A 24,870-nucleotide genomic window follows, 5' to 3' on the forward strand; every position below is an offset into this window, starting at 1 on the left:
AGACCTTGTACCTAAGTTACGGTCAGAGCGAAAAAAGATACGTCCTGCACTGCACTCTAGTCCTTCACTCTCACATTCCTCATCCACAAATCTTTCATCCTCGCTCAAATTAATGGGGTAATCGTCGCTTTGTCGGTTCGAATTGCTCTCGCTGCTGGTGTAAACAATGGGGAAATGTGAGGAGCCTTTCAACCTGCGACGTCACGCTACTTCCGGTACAGGCAAGGCTTTTTTTATCAGCGACCAAAAGTTGCGAACTTTATCGTCCATGTTCTCTACTAAATCCTTTCAACAAAAATATGGCAATATCGCGAAATGATCAAGTATGACACATAGAATGGATCTGCTATCCCCGTTTAAATTAAAAAAATTCATTTCAGTAGGCCTTTAAGTCAGTCATTATTAATATACCGAGATGAAGAATATTTTATTTTCAATAAGGTTGAAAGTATTTCTCATGATTCTTCTTCTTTGTACTTTGTAAGCACTATTAATTTGAACAACCTCTTAAACTGGATCGTATCAGTACTATGTTTAACTTCATTACTTAATCTATTCAATAATTTAATTCCACATACTGATATGCTAAAGGTTCTAAGTGTTGTACATGCATACAAATGTTTTAAATTAGATTTTCCTATTAGGTAGGGCTGGGCGATATATCGCGGGTTTGTCTCTGTGCGATATAGAAAATGACTATATCGTGATATTCGAGTATACGTTCTCACACAGTTGCTTTTAGCTGCGGGCAATGGACTACAGGCTTTTCTTCATTCTTTCTTGTCTCCCCTTCTCACAGAGACATAAAACAAGTGCACCTTCTTACATACGTCACATACTGTCATGTGTGCAACGTCATACGCCCTCGCCGAGCAGACAGGTAGTGGCATGGTAACATTAGCTGTTGTGCTAGCGGTAATACGAGAGAGAGAGAGAAGGTGCGAATCTGGTAACAAATGAAGGAAGAAGAATTAATTCCCAAGAAAAACAGCACGGGGTCCATCGTCTGGCGGTGGTTTGGCTTCAAGCGGGAATATGTTGAACAATTATGCGGCAAAAGCGTTGCTACAAAAAGTAGTAGCACTACTAATTAAGTTAAAGTACCAATGATTGTCACACACACACTAGGTGTGGCGAAATTATTCTCTGCATTTGACCCATCACCCTTGATCACCCCCTGGGAGGTGAGGGGAGCAGTGAGCAGCAGCGGTGGCCGCGCCCGGCAATCATTTTTGGTGATTTAACCCCCAATTCCAACCCTTGATACTGAGTGTCAAGCAGGGAGGTAATGGGTCTCATTTTTTTATAGTCTTTGGTATGACTCGGCCAGGGTACCTACTGTAGCATCATTTGAAAAGTCACCCGCTAGAGAATGAAGAGTGCTTGAAACTCTGCATGTCAACATGTCCGGCCGGTGCCACACCAACAAAATGCCCAAGCAACTATTTCAAGATCAACACCGTATGCAAAAAAAAATCAACAACAGAAGGAGATAACGTCCGCAGTAAACTACCACATAGCGAAGGACATACACTATTTGATTTCCTAATATACAGTTAATTTTTATGTGAGAGTTATTGAAATATCTTGTGTGACATCATGTACAAAAGTGCACTTTATCTGTTTTTAACTATTGTAGTGGCGTTCTGTACAAAAAGTGCACTTTAATTTAGTGTTGTTTTGATATGTCATCTTAGTGACATCATGCACAAAAGTGCACTCATAGCTTGTTTTAAAATGTCTCTGACAATCTTGCACTTTCTGTTTTGAAATGACATGAATGTTTGTGCCACTGCTTAATAACTATTTAATAAATACAGTGTTGGTCAATTGACTTAGTTGTGATTTCCCTCTCTGCATGAAAGTTTAAAATGAGCATATATTAATGCAGTATGAAGAAGAATGTTTTAATGTAGACACATAGAATCATCATACTGCTGTGATTATATGCATCAAGTGTTCATTCAAGGCTAAGGTAAAATATGGAGATATATATCATGTATCGTGACATGGCCTAAAAAATATTCAGATATTAATAAAAGGCCATATCGCCCAGCCCTACTCTAAGGTTATATTTATCCTCTTTTGTTGAGAAGAATTGTTGTACATTCTTTGGTAGCAGGTTATAGTTTGCTTTGTACATCATTTTAGCTGTTTGCAATTTTACCAAATCATCAAACTTTAATATTTTTGACTCAATAAATAAAGTGTTTGTATGTTCTCTATATTCAACATTATGTATCAGTATAATTGATCTTTTTTGTAACATGGTTAACGAATGTAGCGCACATTTGTAGTTGTTTCCCCATATTTCTGCACAATAACTCATTCTTGTATTTGTTACCTTCTTGAGACCTCTGAAAAATGCCTACCTCTTTAGGACCTACCTTTCTAGATATATAAAGATTTGTATTTACAACATTAATAATATATTACATACTATGCAAATATAAAAAAGGTAAGATTTTAGTTTATTATATAGTTGTTGAATTTTTTGTTTGTAATTGGTTTTTAATCTACATTATTTACGTCAAGTTATTACAGTATGTGTCTATCTACATATTTATTTTGATTTTTTAAATTACTTTTGGCCAAACGGGGCACATTTCAATTTCTTTCACACACTTGTTATTACATATGTTGGCCAGAGGGGGAGCACTTCAAATTGTTTTTACACACACTTGTTATTTCATATGTTGACCAGAGGATTTCACCACCAGAGGTGCAAATGAGACATTCTCTACTAGATGCAATGGTTTTCTGTATTTAGACCATGATTTATGTCCTAACTTGTTCACACCTCCTCATATGGAAGGCACTTTTCCTTGTTGATGTCTCAAGAATGGTAGAAATACAAGAACACACACACACACACACATTGGGACAGGTACCGTTCAAATTTGAACCGATAGATTTGAATCGATACCGATACTTGAGGGTACCAATTGTTGGTACATTTGTGTGTGTTAATAAATGTTAATTGTTTTTGATTATAAAATCTTTTTTTTTTTATTGCAACATTTAAAAAATGAGCTGCTTATGATCACCACTGTCTGGTTGTCGTATCTTGTTTTATTACAACATGTTTGAGTCTCATTTGCAAGTATGACATTAAAGTTCACTTTTTGGGGAATTTTGGCTATCGTTCACAATGATTATGAGAGACATGACGACGGATGGATTTTTTTTTTTTTAATGCATTCTAAATATTAAATAAATGCGATCAAAAGTCATCTTACAATGGAGCCTATAGGAAGCGTTCAATTCTGACTATAAAGCCCCTTAAAAAACATCCAAACACCTCCATTAAGGTTTTATATACATGATGTAAGTATATATGTATATAACATTCCAAAAAAAAGCCCAACTGAAATGCGAGTGGAATGTAGCCTAAAATACTAATTTGACCCACCTGGTTCAAGCCATATTTTTGATCCGACCAGGATTCTTAATAGGACTAGTTGTTAAAGATCCCTAAATTTTCAGCACAACAATTAAATGGGGTTGGAGATGTCCTCTTGGGTGGGGTGGAGTTTGGCACTAATCACGTGGTGCCACCAGTACAACACATCTTCAGTTGTGTTCCCCGACGTCATTGGGCGTTTCGGCCATTTATCACAAGACACCCTCTGCCGAGGTTGGCCCGCCACAGGCTGATCAGACCTGGGTGTGTGTCGCATGGTGGCACCACGTGGTTATTTGGCAGCCCATGCTGCATCCCTGCGCTTCAGCCACAGCCAGTGACTGCTCTGTTCTGCTGCGGTGGAAAGTTCTTTAATAGCCTTGCGTTGGGCCTGTCCTCTGATTCCTACTTCTTTCAGGAGACTTGTGGTGGAACTGGCTACAAAGCCTCTACAGCCCACCTCCACTGGCCACACCTTCACGTTCCAGCACCGTGCCTCTGCTTCAGCTGCCAAGTTGGTATATCGCAGACTCTTCCGTTCGAATGCTTCATCGATGGCGTCCTCCCATGGGACCGTTAGCTCAACGATGAAGACACGGCGGCAGGACAAGGACCAGAGGACCAGGTCTGGGCGCAGGCTGGTTGCTGCAATCTCGGGTGGTAAGATAAGTCTCTGTCTGAGGTTTACCCGCATTTCCCAATCTCGGGCTGCGTTTAGTGGGCCCAAGTCTGGAGGTGATGGCTTGGTCCGCCGTTTCTCTCCTTCCCGGATGAAAGTTGTTTTGCGTGGGAAGGTTGCCTGAGCATTTAGAGGCATGGCATTGGTGACCACTCTCTTATTCTCAAGTTCGGCAGCCAAGCACTTCAGTACCTGGTTGTGGCGCTAGGTGTATCTCCCTTGAGTCAGACTGGTCTTGCAACCTACCAAGATGTGTTTGAGGGTTGCTGGGACTGTACACTGGAGACAGGCTGGGTCCTCTCCATACCAGAGATGTAGGTTGGTTGGAGAGGGCAGGACATCATATGTGGCTCTAATTATGAAACTTAGTCTATTAGACTCCATGTTCCATATTTGGTTCAACGTGATTGTTCTCCTCTCCACGCCCTCCCACCTCATCCAGCGGCCCTGCTGGGCTTGGGAGACTGCCTTGGCACACCTGGCTGCTTCCTCCTGGTGGCGCACTTCCTCCACCACCATGTGCCGCCGTTCGGTTGCAGTTGCCTTTTGCCACGTGGGTGTTGTTGCTTCCACACCAAGGCCCCCTCTGCCATATTGGACATGCCCCACTATATCCCGGTGTCTGAGGGCAGTCTTTGCCACTGCGACTGCTGCAGATGGATTCCATTTCCTCCCTGTCGCTAGGGTTGGAGCAGCACCTCTGACGAATGGATCCCAGGAGTCTGTGAGAGTCATTTCCAGCCTTGATTTGGCACATTTGTACTCCTCCACCACGCTTGAGATCGGTAAGGAGAGGGCTCCGTTGCCATACAGGCCTACGCTGCTAAGACATCTCGGCAGTCCAAGCCATTTCCTCACTTGTGCATTCACCAGCCTCTCCAGCCGATTGGCATGGGATAGAGCTGCCTCATAGATGTAAATTGGCCACATGAGACGGGGCAGCAGCCCAAACTGAAAGCACCACAGTTTCAGCTTCCCAGGGAGAGCGGTGTTATTGATCTGTTGAGGCCACTGATTGTATCCTGCCTGAGTTGGTCCACCTGCTTGGAGTCTTTGAGTTCTGCGCTATACCAGCGGCCAAGGCTTTTGATAGGCTTTTCTAGAACTGTTGGTATTGGCTCGTTGTTGATGTGGAACCTCTCATTGGTGAGCTGGCCCTTGATGATGGAGATACTGCGGGATTTGCTTGGTTTAACCTCCATTCATGCCCATTTGATGTTTCCCTGGAGTTTATCCAGCAGGCGTTTGGTGCATGCATTTGTTGTTGTTATTGTTGTCATGTCGTCCATGTACGCCCTTATTGGAGGAAGACGCAGCCCGCTCTTTAACCGCTCCCCTCCAACCACCCATCGGGATGCTCGAATAATGAGCTCCATTGCCATGGTAAACGCCAGTGGAGAGATGGTGCAGCCCGCCATTATGCCTATCTCGAGGTGCTGCCAGGCAGTTGTACTGGCCTGTGCTGTGACGCAGAACTGGAGGTCCTGGAAGTAGGCTTTCACCATCCTTGTGATGCCCTCAGGGACCTGGAAGAAGTTGAACGCTGTCCATAGAATTTCATGAGGCACTGACCCGAAGGCATTGGCAAGATCTAAGAAAACCACATGCAGGTCTTTCTTGTCCTTCTTGGCCGTCTGTATCTGGTGCCAGATGACATTTGTGTGTTCCAGGCATCCTGAGAAACCACCTATCCCTGCCTTCTGCACTGAGGTGTCAACATAGTTGTTCTTCAGCAAGAATACTGAGAGCCTGTGGGCCACAACACTGAAGAATATTTTTCCTTCCACATTCAGAAGACTGATCTGGCGGAACTGGTCGATGGTTGAGGAATTCTTCTCTTTGGGAATCAGGATCCCCCCTGCTCTTCGCCATACCTTTGGTATAATTCCTTTTTCCCACACCACTTTCATTAGCTTCCAGAGGTACTTCAAGACGCCTGGAGTGTTCTTATAGAGCCTATATGGGACGCCGTTGGGTCCAGGGGCTGAGGCTGTTCTTGCCCGCTTTACAGTGCTCTCAACTTCTCTCCATGTGGGGGGCCTCGTTTCAAACTGGTGCTCAGGTGGTTCGATTGGTGGCATGTCATCTGGAATGCTGGCTGGCACATGCCTCTGGCTGTCCGAGTAGGTCTTCCTCAGGTGCTCCTCTAGTTCCCTTATGGGTACTTTGAGGATTCCAGTTTTCTCCTTGACAAAGAGGTCTTTGACGAACTTGTAAGGATCTCTGTAGAAGGCAGTCCTCATTCGCTCTTTCTTTTTATGTTGCTTTCTCAGGCGTTCTGCTCTTCGCAGTGTTGCAAGTCGCTGCTTGATGTCGCCCTGTAGTGCTTCAAGTCCTTTCCTTTCCACTTCTGTGGCCTTTTTCCACTGCTTTCGCAGGCCCCTTCTTTCTTTCACAAGTCTTTCAATCTCTTGTTGTCTCCTGGACTTGAGAGGGGCCGACGATTCCGTCTGTGTCGTAAGGTTCTTACTTTTCACCCCAAATCTCTCCGCTCCATAGCTGTAAATAATCTCTCCAATCTTGTCCAGCTTTTTTTCCACACACCCTTTCAGACCTTCTAAAAGATGGACAAGGTTTGTGTCGGTGGTTTCCCACTCCTTTTTCTGGCAGGATTTAGGCCACAAGATTTGAGGCTTCTGTCCATTCATCTTCCTCTCTACTGCTGTCTGTGGTTGAGTGGGCTCTGGACTCACGTTCGTTGTTGAATGTGTGCCTGATTGAGCTTCGTCTGGGGTTGTGATACCCTGTGGACTGTGGTGACTATCCTGCCGCTGGGCTTCACTCGACTGATTTTCCCTACCTCTGAGGAAGTAGTGGTCAATGCGAGGCCCCTCGCTAAGCTCTCTCAGACACCTTTTCCTGCCCTGGTGGATCTTGAGACCCTTCTCTGTTGTGAACTTTTTCCAGCCACAGATGCAGCTTTGTAACTTGTGTCCTGCCAGGGCTGTTACTCCATTACCTATCATGCTGATCATTTGACTCATTGTCGTTTCCGTTCCAGGGTCTGTTACCATGTGGTCTACCGGTGAGTCATCTTCCGCCCCCGCTCTCGCAGACTCTAGGGGTATTTTTCCTTTTGAATTTTCCGTAGCAATTGTTGGGTGGATCCAGGTCACTGTGTAGTGAAAGGGTCCTGCTAGCAAGGGTAGCTAACCCGTGCCAGCCCTGTTGGGGTCTGTTCCCACCTGTCAGCAGTCTCTTCAGGCCGTCACCAGGTCTTTCCCAGGTTGTCAGCTGCCCTTTCGCAGCGGTCACTGGTTTTGACACCAGACATCAGGGTTCTTAATAGGACTAGTTGTTAAAGATCCCTAAATTTTCAGCACAACAATTAAATGGGGTTGGAGATGTCCTCTTGGGTGGGGTGGAGTTTGGCACTAATCACGTGGTGCCACCAGTACAACACATCTTCAGTTGTGTTCCCCGACGTCATTGGGCGTTTCGGCCATTTATCACAAGACACCCTCTGCCGAGGTTGGCCCACCACAGGCTGATCAGACCTGGGTGTGTGTCACATGGTGGCACCACGTGGTTATTTGGCAGCCCATGCTGCATCCCTGCGCTTCAGCCACAGCCAGTGACTGCTCCGTTCTGCTGCGGTGGAAAGTTCTTTAATAGCCTTGCGTTGCGCCTTGCGCATTTCATTTTCTTTCACACACTTGTTATTACATATGTTGGCCAGAGGGGGAGTACTTCAAATTGTTTTTACACACACTTGTTATTTCATATGTTGACCAGAGGATTTCACCACCAGAGGTGCAAATGAGACATTCTCTATTAGATGCAATGGTTTTCTGTATTGGGACCATGATTTATGTCCTAACTTGTTCACACCTCCTCATATGGAAGGTACTTTTCCTTGTTGATGTCTCAAGAATGGTAGAAATACAAGAACACACACACACACACACACATTGGGATATGTACCGTTCAGATTTGAACCGATAGATTTGAATCGATACCGATACTTAAGGGTACCAATTGTTGGTACATTTGTGTGTGTTAATAAATGTTAATTGTTTTTGATTATAAAATCTTTTTTTTTATTATTGCAACATTTAAAAAATGAGCTGCTTATGATCACCACTGTCTGGTTGTTGTATCTTGTTTTATTACAACATGTTTGAGTCTCATTTGCAAGTATGACATTAAAGTTCACTTTTTGGGGAATTTTGCCTATCGTTCACAATGATTATGAGAGACATGACGACGGATGGATTTTTTTTTTTTAATGCATTCTATATATTAAATAAATGCGATCAAAAGTCATCTTACAATGGAGCCTATAGGAAGCGTTCAATTCTGACTATAAAGCCCCTTAAAAAACATCCAAACACCTCCCTTAAGGTTTTATATACATGATGTAAGTATATATGTATATAACATTCCAAAATAAAGCCAAACTGAAATGCGAGTGGAATGTAGCCTAAAATACTAATTTGACCCACCTGGTTCAAGCCATATTTTTGATCCGACCAGGAATTAATTCAGATAAAGTCTGTTATACAAACATCATAAATGATCATTAATATAATTTATATGAGCTGCAAAAGTGATTGATTTACAAAGATAGCCCCTACCATGTACTCTTAATGCAATAGGTCAAAATGACATGGTTACCCACAATGCATTTCTGCGACAGTATTGCTTTTTGGCTAATTTCAGACAAAATCAATGTTTTTCTTTTTTACTACAACAAACATATTTCCTGGTAGTGCAGAACATTTACTTGCAGTCAAGGTTAGTTTTAGGGGGGGGGGAATGTCACCTTTAGGCAAGGCAAGGCAAGGCAACTTTATTTGTATGCGCTTTTCATACACAAGGCAGACTCAAAGTGCTTCACAGACAACAAAGTGAAATGAAAGAAAATAAAAGCAAAATTAAAATGCAGACAATAAAAATAAAAACAGTGCAGACGTTAAAAGATTAAAAGATTTAGCTGAAAGCTAAGGTGAACATAAAAGTCTTCAGTCTAGTTTTAAAAGTAGTCAGTTGGGGAAAGTCTGACATCTTCAGGAAGTTTATTCCAGCTATTTGTTGCATAGTGACTGAATGATGCTCTCCCTTGATTTGAGTTTACTCTTGTAACCGCTAAGGAGATTGGTCTCAGAAGATCTTAGTGATCTAGAGGGCTTATATAGTGGGAGCATGTCAGTAATATATTTCGGCCCTTTAGTCAGAATGATGGAAGGGGTACCAATTATATTGTCCAATATTGTGGATAACCATGAATACCAGAAAAAAGGGGGATTTTTACAGTTTAAAAATATGCAAGTTTTGTTGTCCTGATCAAGATGAATGTTTGGATGGTGCAGTGGTTGAAGTTGGCTGAGAGACATGAGAGGAGTAGACGAAAAAAGGGTAAGAATAACGTTAAATGATGAATTACTGTAAAATCGGAAAATTTGGGAGGCGTTTGTTGACGTTTGAACAGGATCAATCAGATGAGCGACGTGGGAGTTATAGGCGGGCGGAATAAGAATGATAAGTAGATGATTTTTGGTGTAGAATAACACACGGATGCCTTGTGGTGTTCACACAACAACAGTTGAAAGTCCAAGATAGATCTTTTGTTGCGCCCTAAAAGGTGTTAATACTGTAAGTATTGTATCTATTATGCACCAGTTGTTTGATTGTGACGTGCATCTTAGTTGTAGTTTTCATTCACACATTTTGATGTGATGAAATCGCCATTTAAGTTTGCTAATGCTAATCAGTAGCATGTCAACAGCAAAGCCAATGTACAGTGCATCTGGAAAGTATTCACAGCCCTTTACTTTTCCCATGTTTTGTTATGTTGCAGCCTTTTTCCAAAATGTAATACATTCATTTTTGTCCTCAAAATTCTACACACAATACCCCACAATGAAAATGTTGTGCAATTTTAGTTAAAAAAAAAAAAGAAAAAAAAAAGTGTAGCCTTACTTTACTTACGTTTGAGTGTTTTTTTGTGTGAATTACTTTGTTGGCATAAAAAACTCAGTCCGCTCTCAGTGCTGCTGGAGTAATTGCCAAAGTGTGAAAAGTCGGAAACTCTGGGTTACGCACCACCCAGGTACTGTAACTTGGCACCGTTGGATTTAACGTGAATCGGTGCCAGGTAGAACCAGCATGATTCGGTCAGTGCCAAAAAAGTACCAAGTTCCTTTCACACACACATTGAAAAATGAAGTGGAAGGACAGACTGACACACATCCAGAGCTCACACACTACAGGGTGAGGCTTGTTTAACTGTAATGATGTCGTCTTTCTCCGACCCAGTCTGTCCCAGTACAGTGAGGACAACATGATGGACCCCTACAACCTGGCCATCTGCTTTGGCCCCACCCTGATGTCTGTCCCTGAGGGCCACGACCAGGTCTCCTGCCAGGCCCATGTCAACGAACTCATGAAAACAATCATCATCCACCACGACGCCATCTTCCCGGGACTGCAGGACCTTCAGGGCCCCATCTACACCATCCCTGGAGCTGGCGAGGACTTCTGGTAAAGCCTTGGGGGGGAAAGGTTCAAATCAAGCAAATTGACTTGGGGCCGCATTGGCAATTTTGGCCGGGGGGGCGAAAGCCGACTGCATGTAAAGTACATAAGTATATGTATATATATATATATATATATATATATATATATATATATATATATATATATATATATATATATATATATATATATATATATATATATATATATATAGCCTTTACATGCTGTATATATATATATTTACAGGACTGTCTCAGAAAATTAGAATATTGTGATAAAGTCCTTTATTTTCTGTAATGCAACTAAAAACATGAAAATGTCATACATTCTGGATGAGGTAAAGGCCGCTATTGAAGCGGCCTTTAGCTCATTTGCATTATTGGGTCTGGTGTCTTTCAGCTTCTTCTTCACAATACCCCACAAATTCTCTATGAGGTTCAGGTCAGGGGAGTTGGCAGCCCAATCAAGGACAGTAATGCCATGGTCAGTACACCAGTTACTGGTGGTTTTGGCACTGCTGGATCATGCTGGAAAATGAAATCATCATCTCCATAGAGCTTTTCAACAGATGGAAGCATGTACAGTAGCCGTATTCCCATAGTCAAGCTACTCCTGAACTCAAGACAACGGAAGAAGCTTCTGACTTGGGCTATGGAAAAGAAGCACTGGACAGCTGTAGAGTGGTCCAGAGTCCTGTTTTCAGACAAAAGCAAGTTTTGTATTTCATTTGGAAGTCAAGGCGCTAGAGTCTGGAGGAAGGCTGGAGAGGAGCAAAATCCAAGTTGCTTGAAATCCAGTGTGAAGTTCCCACAGTCAGCAATGGTTTGGGGAGCCATGTCAGCTGCTGGTGTTGGTCCACTGTGTTTCATCAAGTCCAGAGTCAATGCAGCTGTGTACCAAGAGATGATTTTAGAGCACTACATGCTTCCATCTGTTGAAAACTCTATGGAGATGATGATTTCATTTTCCATCATGATCCAGCAGTGCCAAAACCACCAGTAACTGGTGTACTGACCATGGCATTACTGTCCTCGATTGGCCTGCCAACTCCCCTGACCTGAACCCCATAGAGAATTTGTGGGGTATTGTGAAGAAGAAGCTGAAAGACACCAGACCCAATAATGCAAATGAGCTAAAGGCCGCTATTGAAGCATCCTGGGCATCCATAACACCTCAGCAATGCCACAGGCTGATTGCCTGCATGCCACGCCGCATTGATGCAGTAATCCGTGCAAAAGGATTCCCAACCAAGTACTGAGTGCATTAATTGACATTTTCAAATGTTTGATTTTGTTTTGCTGTTATAAATCTTTATTTTTTACTTGGTCTGAGGAAATATTCTAATTTTTTGAGATGGGATTTTTGAGTTTTCTTAAGTTGTATGCCATAATCAGCAATATTAATATAATAAAAGGCTTGCAATATTTCAGTTGATGTGTAATGAATCCAGAATGTATGACATTTCCATGTTTTTAGTTGCATTACAGAAAATAAAGGACTTTATCACAATATTCTAATTTTCTGAGACAGTCCTATATATATATATATATATATATATATATATATATATATATATATATATATATATATATATATATATATATATATATATATATATATATATATCTTGTCTTTGTAGTGCATTCAATTGAATATGGGTTGAAAAGGATTTGCAAATCATTGTATTCCGTTTATATTTACATCTAACACAATTTCCCAACTCATATGGAAACGGGGTTTTTATATGTGTATGTATACACGTATATATGTGCATATATGTGTATGTATATATGTGCATATGTATGTATATACTGTATATATATATACATATAGCCTTTACACATATATATATCCATATATATGTATATGTATGTATATATTTACAAATATATGCATGTATATACATATATATGTATGTATGTATACAGTATGTGTGTGTATGTATGTTTGTATATATACACAGTATGAGTGTGTATGTATGTATATATACTGTATATGTATGTATATATACAGTATGTGTGTGTATGTATGTATATATATATACTGTATATGTATGTATATATACAGTATGTGTGTATGTGTATATACTGTATTTGTATATACTGTATATGTATGTGTATATACATATGTATGTATATATACTGTATGTATGTATATATATATTAGAGATGTGCGGATAGGCAATTATTTCATCCGCAACCGCATCAAAAAAGTCGTCATCCACCCGAACCAACATTTTATCAAAACCACATCCGCCCGCCACCCGCCCGTTGTTATATATCTAATATAGACGATGCAAGGCATTAGTGAGGTTAGAAAGCTTTTGCTTGTTAAAGAAAGGAGACTGATCCAATGCAGCAGAGACATTCAATGCGTGCCACGCATTAATATCTCTTGGCCACGCATTAGTGGCTAAGAGATATTAATGCGTGATAATATTATTTATCATTATTATAATATTATTGTCATTTCCATTAAGAAAGTGTTGACTATTGTTGCCAATGTCCTCAGATCAGGAGTGCGTTCATCACACTTTGTGTGCGCAGTTGCAGCAAGCAGAACGATGCTTTTAAGAAGTTAAAAAAATGTTTTAGAAAGACTAGGCCTATATTTTCGTTATCAATCAATGTTTATTTATACAGCCCTAAATCACAAGTGTCTTAAAGGGCTGTACAAGCCACAACGACATCCTCGGTACAGAGCCCACATACAGGCAAAAAAATTTCTGAATTTATTTCAATGAATATTAACTTGTTAACGTTGTAATGCTCAAATAGGGACGAGGGCGGGGTGCACAGTGAAACAGTGAACAATTTCGCGACAAAGATGAACCTTTATTGATTGATCTGCAGCCATGACAAAATATCAGACAATCTCCATTGTCCACGACAGGCAGGAAAGTAAAGATAAACACATAGCCTATGTTGTAGGCATAGGCATAGGCTCATACAGTTTTAAGTTGAAATAAATAAATAAATAAGAAATGTGCCTCATAAGCCTTAGGCTGTCAATCACGCGCACAAACTTAAATTATACAATAACATATGTATGTCATCCCTATTTAAACTAAAATAAATTAAATAAATAATAATAATAAATTACCTGCAACTTATTGGCCAAGGCAAATAGCTGAAGGGGGGAAATCAAACCCATCAGACTGCACTTTATCATCAAACTTGAATTATAAGGAAAATAGACGGTCGCGACAAACAAAGCAGGCTAAATAGCCTTACATTGTAGCCAATCGGAGATGCGCTTCACTTGAAAGCGAGGCCAAATAATTAACACACAGTAGTATATCTCGAATAGAAAAAAAACACAATAAACAACGCAATTGCCTTAATTCCTTTGCATTGTAGTGCGCCCAAACAACACGTAACCATCAAAATTATTCAGCTGACCGAACTCAATATAGGTTAGACATGGGCTTATTTGGTATAGCCTAGGTAACGTAGACTAATTCGTTTAACATATCCAACCGTATTTCTACTTTTTTTTGGTTCAACCGCCACCCGCCCGAATCTATTTAAAATAAATTTTTTTCGTCATGTCACTCGCCCGACCCGCGGTATATCCGCGGACTCCGCGGTTGTGTCCGCAGACCGTGCATCTCTAATGTATGTATATATATATATATATATATATATATATATATAAAAATACAGTATATACTGTATGTATGTATATATATATGTATATATATATGCACCCCCCGCGACCCCAAAAGGGACAAGCGGTAGAAAATGGATGGATGGATATGTATATACTGTATATATGTAGATATATATATATATATATATATATATATATATATATATATATATATATATGTATGTATGCTTATATATGTATATATATATGTATGTATATATATATATATATATATATATATATATATATATATATATATATATATATATATATATATATGTATATGTATGCTTGTATATGTATATATGTATATATATATATATATATATATATATATGTGTGTGTGTATATATATATATATATATATATATATATATATATATATATATATATATATATATATATATATATATATATATATATATATATATATATATATGTGTGTGTGTGTGTATATATGTATATATATGTATATGTGTGTAAAAGTATGTATGTATGTATATATATGTGTATATGTTTATGTATATGTATTAACCAGCAATGAATTGAGTTTATTTTAGCTTAAAAATGAAGTCCACCAATCAGAAGTACTTATGATTTGTGGTCATCAAAGTGATAGCTCGGGTCCTTCTTGTTTCAGGGAGAATGTTATGATGTCAAATGTTGCGACACACGTATGTGACACTAAGCTCAGACCGCCTCTGACACAACTCCTCTGTCCTCTTTTGTCCATTCTAGTGACAGTCCTCACTGTGAACCCCCCCTGGTTGAAGAGCCGGCGCCCGACACCGTGTCCGTCAGCCGCCACAGCGACGACGGTGCGTAAAACCCTCCCTCGAGGTCTCAGACCTCCTCTCTTTGCGGCTGAAAGCTTTTCCACCAGCTCCCTAATGGCCTTGTCACTACTTGATCATTCATTCCTCAACAGCAGCTCTAACCGACTCTGCATCGCTCTTTCTCTTCTGGTTTGTCGCCACCCCGTCTCTGTCCACCGTCCTCTCAACTCCAGGCACCTTGGCTGTTTCAGAGTCGGACCCGGTGGAAGCCATCGCCCGCTTCGACTACTCCGGCCGCACCAGTCGCGAGCTGTCCTTCAAGAAGGGAGCCTCTCTGGTTCTCTACCAGCGAGCGTCCGACGACTGGTGGGAGGGCCGACACAATGGCGTGGACGGACTGGTGCCACATCAGTACATTGTGGTCCAAGACGTGTAAGATCCCTCACTCAATGCCTTTTCAAATCCCCCTCTTGCAAAGTAACGATAATGGGGCGTCAACATCACCTGACCTGTGTGCTGCATGGAGACCACTTATGACACAGACCTCAGAGGGACACTCCACTTGTGGCCAAATGCACTTCAGTGGGGGATACTTTACGTGTCAGCTTTATGCACAACTAACCCATTTCATTGTCTTGAAGAGGTTCACTGGCCTCTTTTATTGGAAACACTTTATGTCCCGTACAAAGAGACAATCTCTTTACATTTAGTTGATTTTTTGCAATAGTCATTCATCACTAATTTAACTACAAGTAAAAGTTTTTTTGCAGATCAAAAGAAACAATGACAGACTTAACATAGCATTTGTGGGTTTTTTTTTATCAGCAATACGTTCCAAAAGTTTGGTGGACGAAGAGCAAATCATGAAAACCAAAGCAACTTTTCTCTGAGAAATAATATAAATCCAATCAATCTCTACACCACACCAAAAAAATGTTGACACAAAACAAGTTTTATAGAAAATAATTATAGATTTACGTGCAAAAATTATAATGCAGAATACATTTAAGTAACAAATGAGCATTGGCCATCACTTTTCCCCTACATCAGTATTGCCCACAATTCAATTTGGCATAACCTGTTACACCTATGCTCATAATTAACACATTATAATGGGACTGCCTGTAAACATGACATCATATATACATATATGTATATGTGTGTGTGTGTGTGTGTGTGTGTGTGTGTGTGTGTGTGTGTGTGTGTGTGTGTGTGTGTGTGTGTGTGTGTGTGTGTGTGTGTGTGTGTGTGTGTGTGTGTATACAGTATATATCAGTGACGTGCGGTGAGGTTCATGGCTGGTGAGGCACTGACTTCATCACAGTCAGATTTACAAACATATGAACCCTAAAGAGTATCTTATTCACCATTTGATTGGCAGCAGTTAACGGGTTATGTTTAAAAGCTCATACCAGCATTCTTCCCTGCTTGGCACTCAGCATCAAGGGTTGGAATTGGGGGTTAAATCACCAAAAATGATTCCCGGGCACGGCGCCGCTGCTGCCCACTGCTCCCCTCACCTCCCAGGGGGTGAACAAGGGGATGGGTCAAATGCAGAGGACAAATTTCATTACACCTAGTGTGTGTGTGACAATCATTGGTACTTTAACTTAACTTTAACTTTACACATACAAACTGTAGCACACAAAAAAGCACATTTAATTAAAAAAACGTTATTATGGTCTTACCTTTACTTATAAATGAAGTCTATGCGCCACTGTTGTGCTGGATAATGCACCCCTGCCGTAGAATGCACCCCCTGACGGGAGTGTTATATCAACTAAAGCCCACACTTGAACTTTCCACGTGCAAGATTGAATCTATTTAAAAAAGTTATTTAATAAGAAGCCAAAAAGTGCAAAAACAATAATGTTCGTGTTGGAGGAGTTGTGAATGACTGCAGGGCCACAACATTAGGTACACCTGCAGACTGCAGCACGGAGTTCATATTTCATTCATTCACAACTCCTCCAACACGAACATTATTGTTTTTGGCGTCAGGGGGTGCATTCCCTACGACCAGGAGGCGGGATTACTGCGAGCCTCAGCCAGTACGTCTTCGCAGCCGTTTTATGATTGCTCAGCACAAGAAATACTTACACACATACAGTTGTTGACAAAATACACTGTACATTATATACCTCAGCTAACTAAAATATGGAAATGTATAATATAGTTCATATAGCAATACGGTCTCACTGCACAGCAGGCCAGCAGTTAGCAGAGTCCGCAATCCATGTTGAGGCACAACTGAGTGACGTGCCTCAACTGGCTGCTGATCACAGCAAGTCTCTTCTCAGTATTTGAACGGCAAATGTGAAAATTCAGCGATTTTTAATAAAAATTATCTAAAACTGGTGAAGTTAAATGGAAAATAACTTTATAGTATAATCACTGGATACATATAACAATTTAATTTTTTTTTTTTTCTTTTTACATTTTTTTTCTTTCCATGATGGCACGTGAGGCCCCGCCTCACCTGCCTCCACTGACTGCACGTCGCTGGTTATATCTATATATGATAATATATATATGATAAAATATATATATATATATATATATATATATATATATATATATATATATATATATATATATATATATATATATATATATACTCGTGCACACATTTATATCGGAGTCTTATTGAACACTTTTGAGACTAACATGAAGTACGTATCGCTTGTCTCAACAAGTCAACCCACCCCAGATGTCTGTTTGTTGGTGAAGATGGCAGTGAGTGAAGAGGGAGGATTGAATGAGAAAACCACACAAATACCACTTTAATACTTTACTTCCACAAAGTGCTTGCATTTGCAACTTTCTTTGGCCCCGTGCTGGCCTATTCTACGGTGGTACTCATTAGAACAGATCACAAAGACGTGTGGTGTCAATGTGTTAGTCAGCAAAGAATTACAAGCATTGAAGACTGAATTCTACCAAGTCCGGGTTAAATGAAAACGAGGTCCCACTGTGTTTGGTTTAGTACAAATAATAGTTGTTTTGTAGGACTGATGGAGGAGGAGGCAGCCCAAAACCTGACATGGACGCCAGAGACCAGCTGGAGGGCAGAGTTTCCACTCGAGGCAGCGCTGCGTCACCCACTGGAGCTCACGTGGCTGATATCTACCTGGCCAACCTCAACAAGTCAGTGTCACATGCGATACACCACAAATGTGGATTCTTTGTGGAACCAGTACCGTTTTTTTACTGGACTATAGAGCGCACCGGTATATAAGCCACACTCACTAAATGTTAGTAGAAATAGATATTTACCATTTAATATCCACAGATATATATGTTGTGAAATGAGTTATTTACACAGAAATATTCTGTAAATGTTTATTTACATACATTAATTGTTTCCAAACAATGTCTGTAACACGGCAGTAAAACGGATGACCAAACAAAACAGAAGTCACCGTCATGGACCCACTAGCTGCGCAAGCTAGCTCTCCAATCAGCTAAACAGACTCAATAACTCCACGGTGACGTTTTGGTGAATTTGAGAAACTGAAACAATACAAGAATAATTCCTTTGTAAGTCAATAGTACTAACACAGACACTCGTAGCATATTAGCTAATGTTAACGACACTAGCTTCATTAGCACGTACAAATATGCCTGAAAACACTTCTACAGACATCACACATGGGACGCTTTAGTAAGTAGGAATTGTTGTAGTTATATTGTAAAACTTGCGAGTGAAGAATGAAGAATCCATACGAGTAGAAACGCTAGAAAATGGAACGGCCCTTTTACTTCGGGTACAAAGCACCAAACGGAAGGAAATATTGTAGATGTTCAACCCAAAGCACCTGCAGTGAGCAAACTCGTCCAAAAGAGGGCGCCATAGCACAAACAATAACACACCTTTTCAGTGTCTTTGCTTGTGTTGAATGAAAACTAAACATGATTGTGTTCATGATAATTAACACAAACCTTTATGGCGAAGAAAAATCCATAAATTAGCCGTGCCGTTTTATAAGCCGCAGGGCTCAAAGCGTAGGAAAAAAAGTAGCGCCTTATAGTCCATTATGAAAATATTTCCCTCATCCAGGATGAGGAAGCGTCCAGAGTCCGGGAACATCCGAAGAACCTTCCGGAGCTCAGACAGCGATAGCTCAGGAGCCAGCGGAGGGGTGAGGACCGCGTCCCTACCTGTGGGTGGAGCGCTGGTGAAGGAGGCTACGGACAAACGTCCGGTCAGCGCTCACAGCATCCTCAACTCAATCACTCGCCACTCCTCGCTGAAGACCAAGGTACCGAGACTTGGGGCTCCTCGGCCCTCAGATTCATTCGGCCAATGACAACGTGTTCATGATCTCTCCAGGTGGACAGCCCTCAGCTGCGGAAAACGACGCCGGCAGGACGCTCCAAGAGCTTCAGCAACCACAGACCTCTGGAGCCTGAGGTCATAGCGCAGGTGGAGCACAGCTCACAGGTGCGCCTCACTTTTTCTTTCATTTTACGTAGGATCAGAGGTGGGTAGAGTACTCAAGTGAGAGTACTGTTACTTTAGAATAATATGACTCAAGTAGAAGTCAAAAGTAGTCATCCAAATAATTACTAGAGTAAATAAGTATTCCGCAAAAAAACTACTAAAGTATAGAGTAACTTGTGATTTATTTAGTAACTATTTTTGAATGGTTCTTGGACTACAATTGTAGTTGGTGAGTGTGTGTGTAAAACAGGGATGTCAAACTGGTTTTCATTAACAGTGGCCCTCTGAGGGCCACTTGTAACAGTGAATAATATATACATTTTAAATTGCTTCATTTCACAATTTATTGTTATATATTTGTACGTACACTCTAAGAAAAATATGTCGATTTTAGAGTAAAGTTTAGCTGTTAAAATTTTACCATATAATGTACCATGTTTTTTTACAATGTATACTGTAAATGTAAATGGGAAAACAATACTACTGTTTTACTGTAAAATCCACGGTCGTTGTTTTTAGGGTGTATTACTGTAACTGAAAAAAACAATATTCCATTTATTTTTGTTTTGTGTTTTTACGGTAAAATTCTGGAAACTGAACTACCTTTTTTTTTTTTTTTCACCGAAAAATAATTTTTACATTGTACAATTTGATGGATAAGTTGCTTCAAAATCATGAGCCAAGCAGATATTTAAGTACTTATTTTGATGTTTGGAATGTGCGATGATATAATATTTGTTGCAATATTAGATTAAGTTTAAAATATATAAAATTGCACACAGCACATGTACTTTTTTCTGTCAAAATAGAAAGTTGACTACATTTAGAAACAAGTAATTCCTGGCCTTTGCGGGCCACATAAAAGGAGCTGGCGGGCCAGATATGGCCCCCGGGCCTTGAGTTTGATACCTGTGGTGTAAAACATCAGATTTCTATACAATTTATTCCAATGTGTTTTCTCTAGTTAGAAGTGGAATTCTTGTATGCTGAAATATTTCTACTGACACACATGACAGCACATGATATAATGTTCTTTGTACTAGTTTGAAAGTCATCATTGAATATTGTTGTGCTGCCTTGTCAGAGTCATGCCACTTTTTACACTCAGTACCTTTCTATGTACTAAATTAGTCTGATTAGTCAAATATTTCAGTTTCTTCTATCTTCACAGATACATGTGAAGTTGTACTTTCCATGATCTTATCTCTAATGTGACTGATGGCCATACGCAGTGTGCCTCTCGTACACTAGGGGGCGATTGTGGTCATTTCAGCTTATTTAGCTATGTTAGATGTAATTGAAAAAAAGAATGCTACATGCTAATAAGTTAGCGCTTGTAACTTTCAAGCTCCGATCTAACAGATAAGTACAACTTTCCACTGCTATTTGACATAAATATTTTAACACTTGTGGTTATTAGGATCATCACAGACATAGAAAAATCGTTTTTGTAGTCAACTGTTTTAAGTTTCTGCTAATCAAAGTCTATTCTTTTGGGAAGGTTCTCACAATTATTAAACAAGTATGTTTCTATTTTATCACACCACCAACAAATGTTAATTCTGACAGCAGTTTTTAATTGAGTTCTAGTCATAATCTTCTTCGTTTTAGTCATATTTCAATCATGTAAAGTAATTTAATTTTAGTCTGGTTCTAGTCGATAAATGTCTCAACATCTTAGTCCAGAGGTGTCAAAGTCGTCTTCACTGAGAGCCACATGGCAGTTATGTTTGGCCCCAGAGAGCCGCTTCTAACAGTGAATACTATTATTACTCAATTGTTTCATGCATTTTATTAGTAGATTTTTTTTTAACTAAAATGTAAAAAAAATATGGTAAGTTGCAATAATTTCACCTCAAAATTTAGTGTAAATTGAAACACAGTAGTGCTGTGTTTATGGTAAAAAAAAAAAAAAAAAAAAAAAAAGGCAGCTCAGTTGCCAGAATTTTACTGTAAAATTTACATTTGTTTTTTTGGTGTATTACTGTAAATGAAAACATTAGTGAATTTCACAATTTTACCATGAAATCTATTGCTACTTTTACATTGCACAATTTGATGGATTACTTGCTATGAAATCATTATTATTAGTATTTAAAAAATGGTTTGCATGTTTGATAATGTTTTTGCATAATTAGACAATATTTAAGTTAACATAATTTGTGATTACATGGAGTACATATATTTTTTTCTCCCAAAATAGAAAGAAAGAATACATTTAGTAAAAAAAGTTACAGTACTTATTAGGGGTGTGGGAAAAAATCGATTCAAATTTGAATCGCGATTCTCACGTTGTGCGATTCAGAATCGATTCTCATTTTTAAAAAATCGATTTTAAAAAAAATGTGTATTATTTATTAAAGTTTTTTTTTTTGTTTGTTTGTTTTAAATTAATAAATCCAATAAGACAATACACAGCAATGCCATAACAATGCAATCCAATTCCAAAACCAAACCCGACCCAGCAACACTCAGAACTGCAATAAACAGAGCAATTGAGAGGAGACACAAACACGACTCAGAACAAACCAAAAGTAGTGAAACAAAAATGAATATTATCAACAACAGTATCAATATTAGTTACAATTTCAACATAGCAGTGATTAAAAATCCCTCATTGACATTATCATTAGACATTTATAAAAAATTTAAAAAATGAACAATAGTGGCTTACACTTGCATCGCATCTCATAAGCTTGACAACACACTGTGTCCAATATTTTCACAAAGATTAAATAATCATATTTTTGGTTAATTTAATAGTTAAAACAAATTTACATTATTGCAATCAGTTGATAAAACATTGTCCTTTACAATTATAAAAGCTTTTTACAAAAATCTACTACTCTGCTTGCATGTCAGCAGACTGGGGTAGATCCTGCTGAAATCCTATGTATTGAATGAATAGAGAATCCTTTTGAATCTCTGCAAAAATCTTAGCCACACGATTATCAAATGTAATAGGAAAATGAATTCATACTGACCAAACTGGCTTCATGGAAGGTCGACAATCTTCAGACAATACAAGGAAATTGTTTAATGTTATTTACTATGCTAGAAGTCTCCCTTATCCCACAGCAGTATGTACTGTTGATGCGGAGAAGGCATTCGACCGCATAAACTGGTCATTTATGTTTTGCACATTACGTAAATTTGGATTTGGAGATCATTTTATTCAATGGATTAAGATGCTTTATACAAGTCCCATGGCATCAGTCAAAACCAATAATCATATTTCAGAACCTTTTTCGTTAAAAAGAGGAGTAAAACAGGGATGTCCTGCATCTGGATTATTATTTAATTTGGTTATTGAACCCTTAGCTGCAAAAATAAGAAGTGAAAATAATATTCATAGTATAAAAATTGGCTCTCAGTATAATAAGCTATCGATGTATTGTGACTACATAATTCTCTACCTGTCACATGTTAACTCCTCTCTTCACTATATCAATAATGTCATCACTGAATATGGCTGTTTATCAGGGTATAAAGTCAATTGGGACAAATGTGACATATTACCACTTAATAAACACTGCAAGAAATCACAAGTTCAGAACTCCAAAATTAAATGGAAAGAGGCAGAAATCATATATCTTGGACTACACATTACACCAAACCTTTATACAAGCAGAGATCTAAATCTTAAACATTTAAAAAATAAGATTGAATTCAAAATGGAACGCTGGTCACATCTCCAAATATCACTTTGGGGTCGGGTGAACATAGTAAAAATGAGTATACTGCCAGCAGTTAATTATATATTGAAAATTATGCCTGTCCTAATTAATAAAAGTTGGTTTAAGAAAATACATACAATGATATCACATTTTATATGGTGTGGAAAGAAGGCCAGTTGTTCATACTTAAGGTTGTCTTGTACACAAGATAAAGGAGGACTACAATTACCAAACTTCTTACATTATTATATCTCCTTCGGTTGTGAACAAGCAAGCCACTTATTTCATTCTTCTGCAGATAAGGACTGGATCAACATAGAAAAAAATATGTTAATGAATTTGGACATTGATGTAGGGAGTTTATATTATATTAAAAAGATACCTAATGAATTGAGGCAGAGCCCAATAGAAGCCACTTTTAATATTCTAAAACTGTGCCAGAAAATACTAGGAATCAACCCAATGACATCTGTAAATCAACCGCTTTGGTACAATCTTAATATCATAATTAATAAAAATGTGTTTAAATGGACAACATGGAAAGACAGAGGTATTACTAAACCTCATCATATTATTAATAAAAACTCTTTTAAACCGTTCAATGATTTAGTTGATCAATATAATGTACCCAGAAATGTTATCTCTTTAAAACACGCTGTAAATAAATGCATATCCTCTGAAAGTATGTCCTTAAATAGCCATGAACTGGAAGATGCACTTTTTAATCAAGATACATTTAAGAAATTAATTAAACTATTTTATGGAATAATAAATGAACACCACACTAGAAATGCAAATGATGTATTTTAGATGAAAGAGACATATCATGGAATGATATTTGGAAAAATGCCAATAAGCCCTTTAGAAGCATTAAAGATAAACTGACTCAATTTAAGATATTGAATAGATTGTATTTTACATCTTCTCAGCTGTTTAAAATTGGTGTAGTAGATAGCAAGTTATGTATGAAGTGTCGGGCAGCCGAGGCAACTCTTGTTCATTTATTGTGGGAATGTCAGAGAATAAAAAGGTTATGGTTGAAAACAACAAAAGAAGCAATCACAGTCCTTAATATAAATATCCCAATGACACTGCAAACTTGTATTCTTGGGGATCTCCATCAATTTAGTAACGTGTCATCAAAGAGTAAAAATGCATTTCTTTCAATATGCATAATAACAAAAAGGGTAATATTAAAACAATGGATAGATGTTGATAGTCCAACTCATACTGACTGGTACACCCAAGCTATGGAGATGATATCAGTAGAAAAAACTGCATTTAGTTTAGATAATAATGAGTCATATATTGGAATATGGGATCCATTATTTAAATTTGTTTTAACTATTAAATGAACCAAAATATGACTTATTATATCATTGTGGAAAATATTGGACACAGTTTGTTGTCAAGTTTATGAGATGCGATGCAAGTGTAAGCCACTGTGACACTATTGTTCATTTTTTTATTATTAATAATGTTTGTAATGATAATATCAATGAGGGATTTTTAATTACTGCTATGTTGAAATTGTTACTAATATTGATACTGTTGTTGATAATATTAATTTTTGTCTCACTACTTTTAGATTGTTCCGTGTCATGTTTGTGTGTCCTCAATTGCTCTCAATTGCTCTGTTTATTGCTATTCTGAATGTTGCTGGGTTGGGTTTGGTTTTGAAATTGTATTGCATTATTATGGTATTTTTGTGTAATGTTTTCATTTAAAAAAAATTAAAAAAAAAAAAAAAATCGTTTTTGAAT

At 38.7% G+C, this 24,870-nt stretch overlaps 1 protein-coding gene across 3 annotated transcripts in view; it reads left to right on the forward strand.

Annotated features, from left to right (window-relative positions):
• srgap2 (SLIT-ROBO Rho GTPase activating protein 2) overlaps positions 1-24,870 on the forward strand; it is a 246,448-nt gene that overhangs the window by 217,751 nt on the left and 3,827 nt on the right. The window contains exons 17-22 of one of the 3 annotated variants that reach the window (XM_062054845.1): positions 10,341-10,565; positions 14,949-15,028; positions 15,139-15,418; positions 17,996-18,133; positions 19,047-19,248; positions 19,320-19,430. In XM_062054845.1, coding sequence (XP_061910829.1) covers positions 10,341-10,565; positions 14,949-15,028; positions 15,139-15,418; positions 17,996-18,133; positions 19,047-19,248; positions 19,320-19,430 — 1,036 coding nt within the window. The remainder of the gene's footprint in view (positions 1-10,340; positions 10,566-14,948; positions 15,029-15,138; positions 15,419-17,995; positions 18,134-19,046; positions 19,249-19,319; positions 19,431-24,870) is intronic. The other 2 variants (XM_062054860.1, XM_062054852.1) reach the window with 2 other exon arrangements.

This window comes from Entelurus aequoreus, linkage group LG01 (genome assembly GCF_033978785.1).
Source record: "Entelurus aequoreus isolate RoL-2023_Sb linkage group LG01, RoL_Eaeq_v1.1, whole genome shotgun sequence".
In the NCBI taxonomy this organism is placed as follows: Eukaryota; Metazoa; Chordata; class Actinopteri; order Syngnathiformes; family Syngnathidae; genus Entelurus; species Entelurus aequoreus.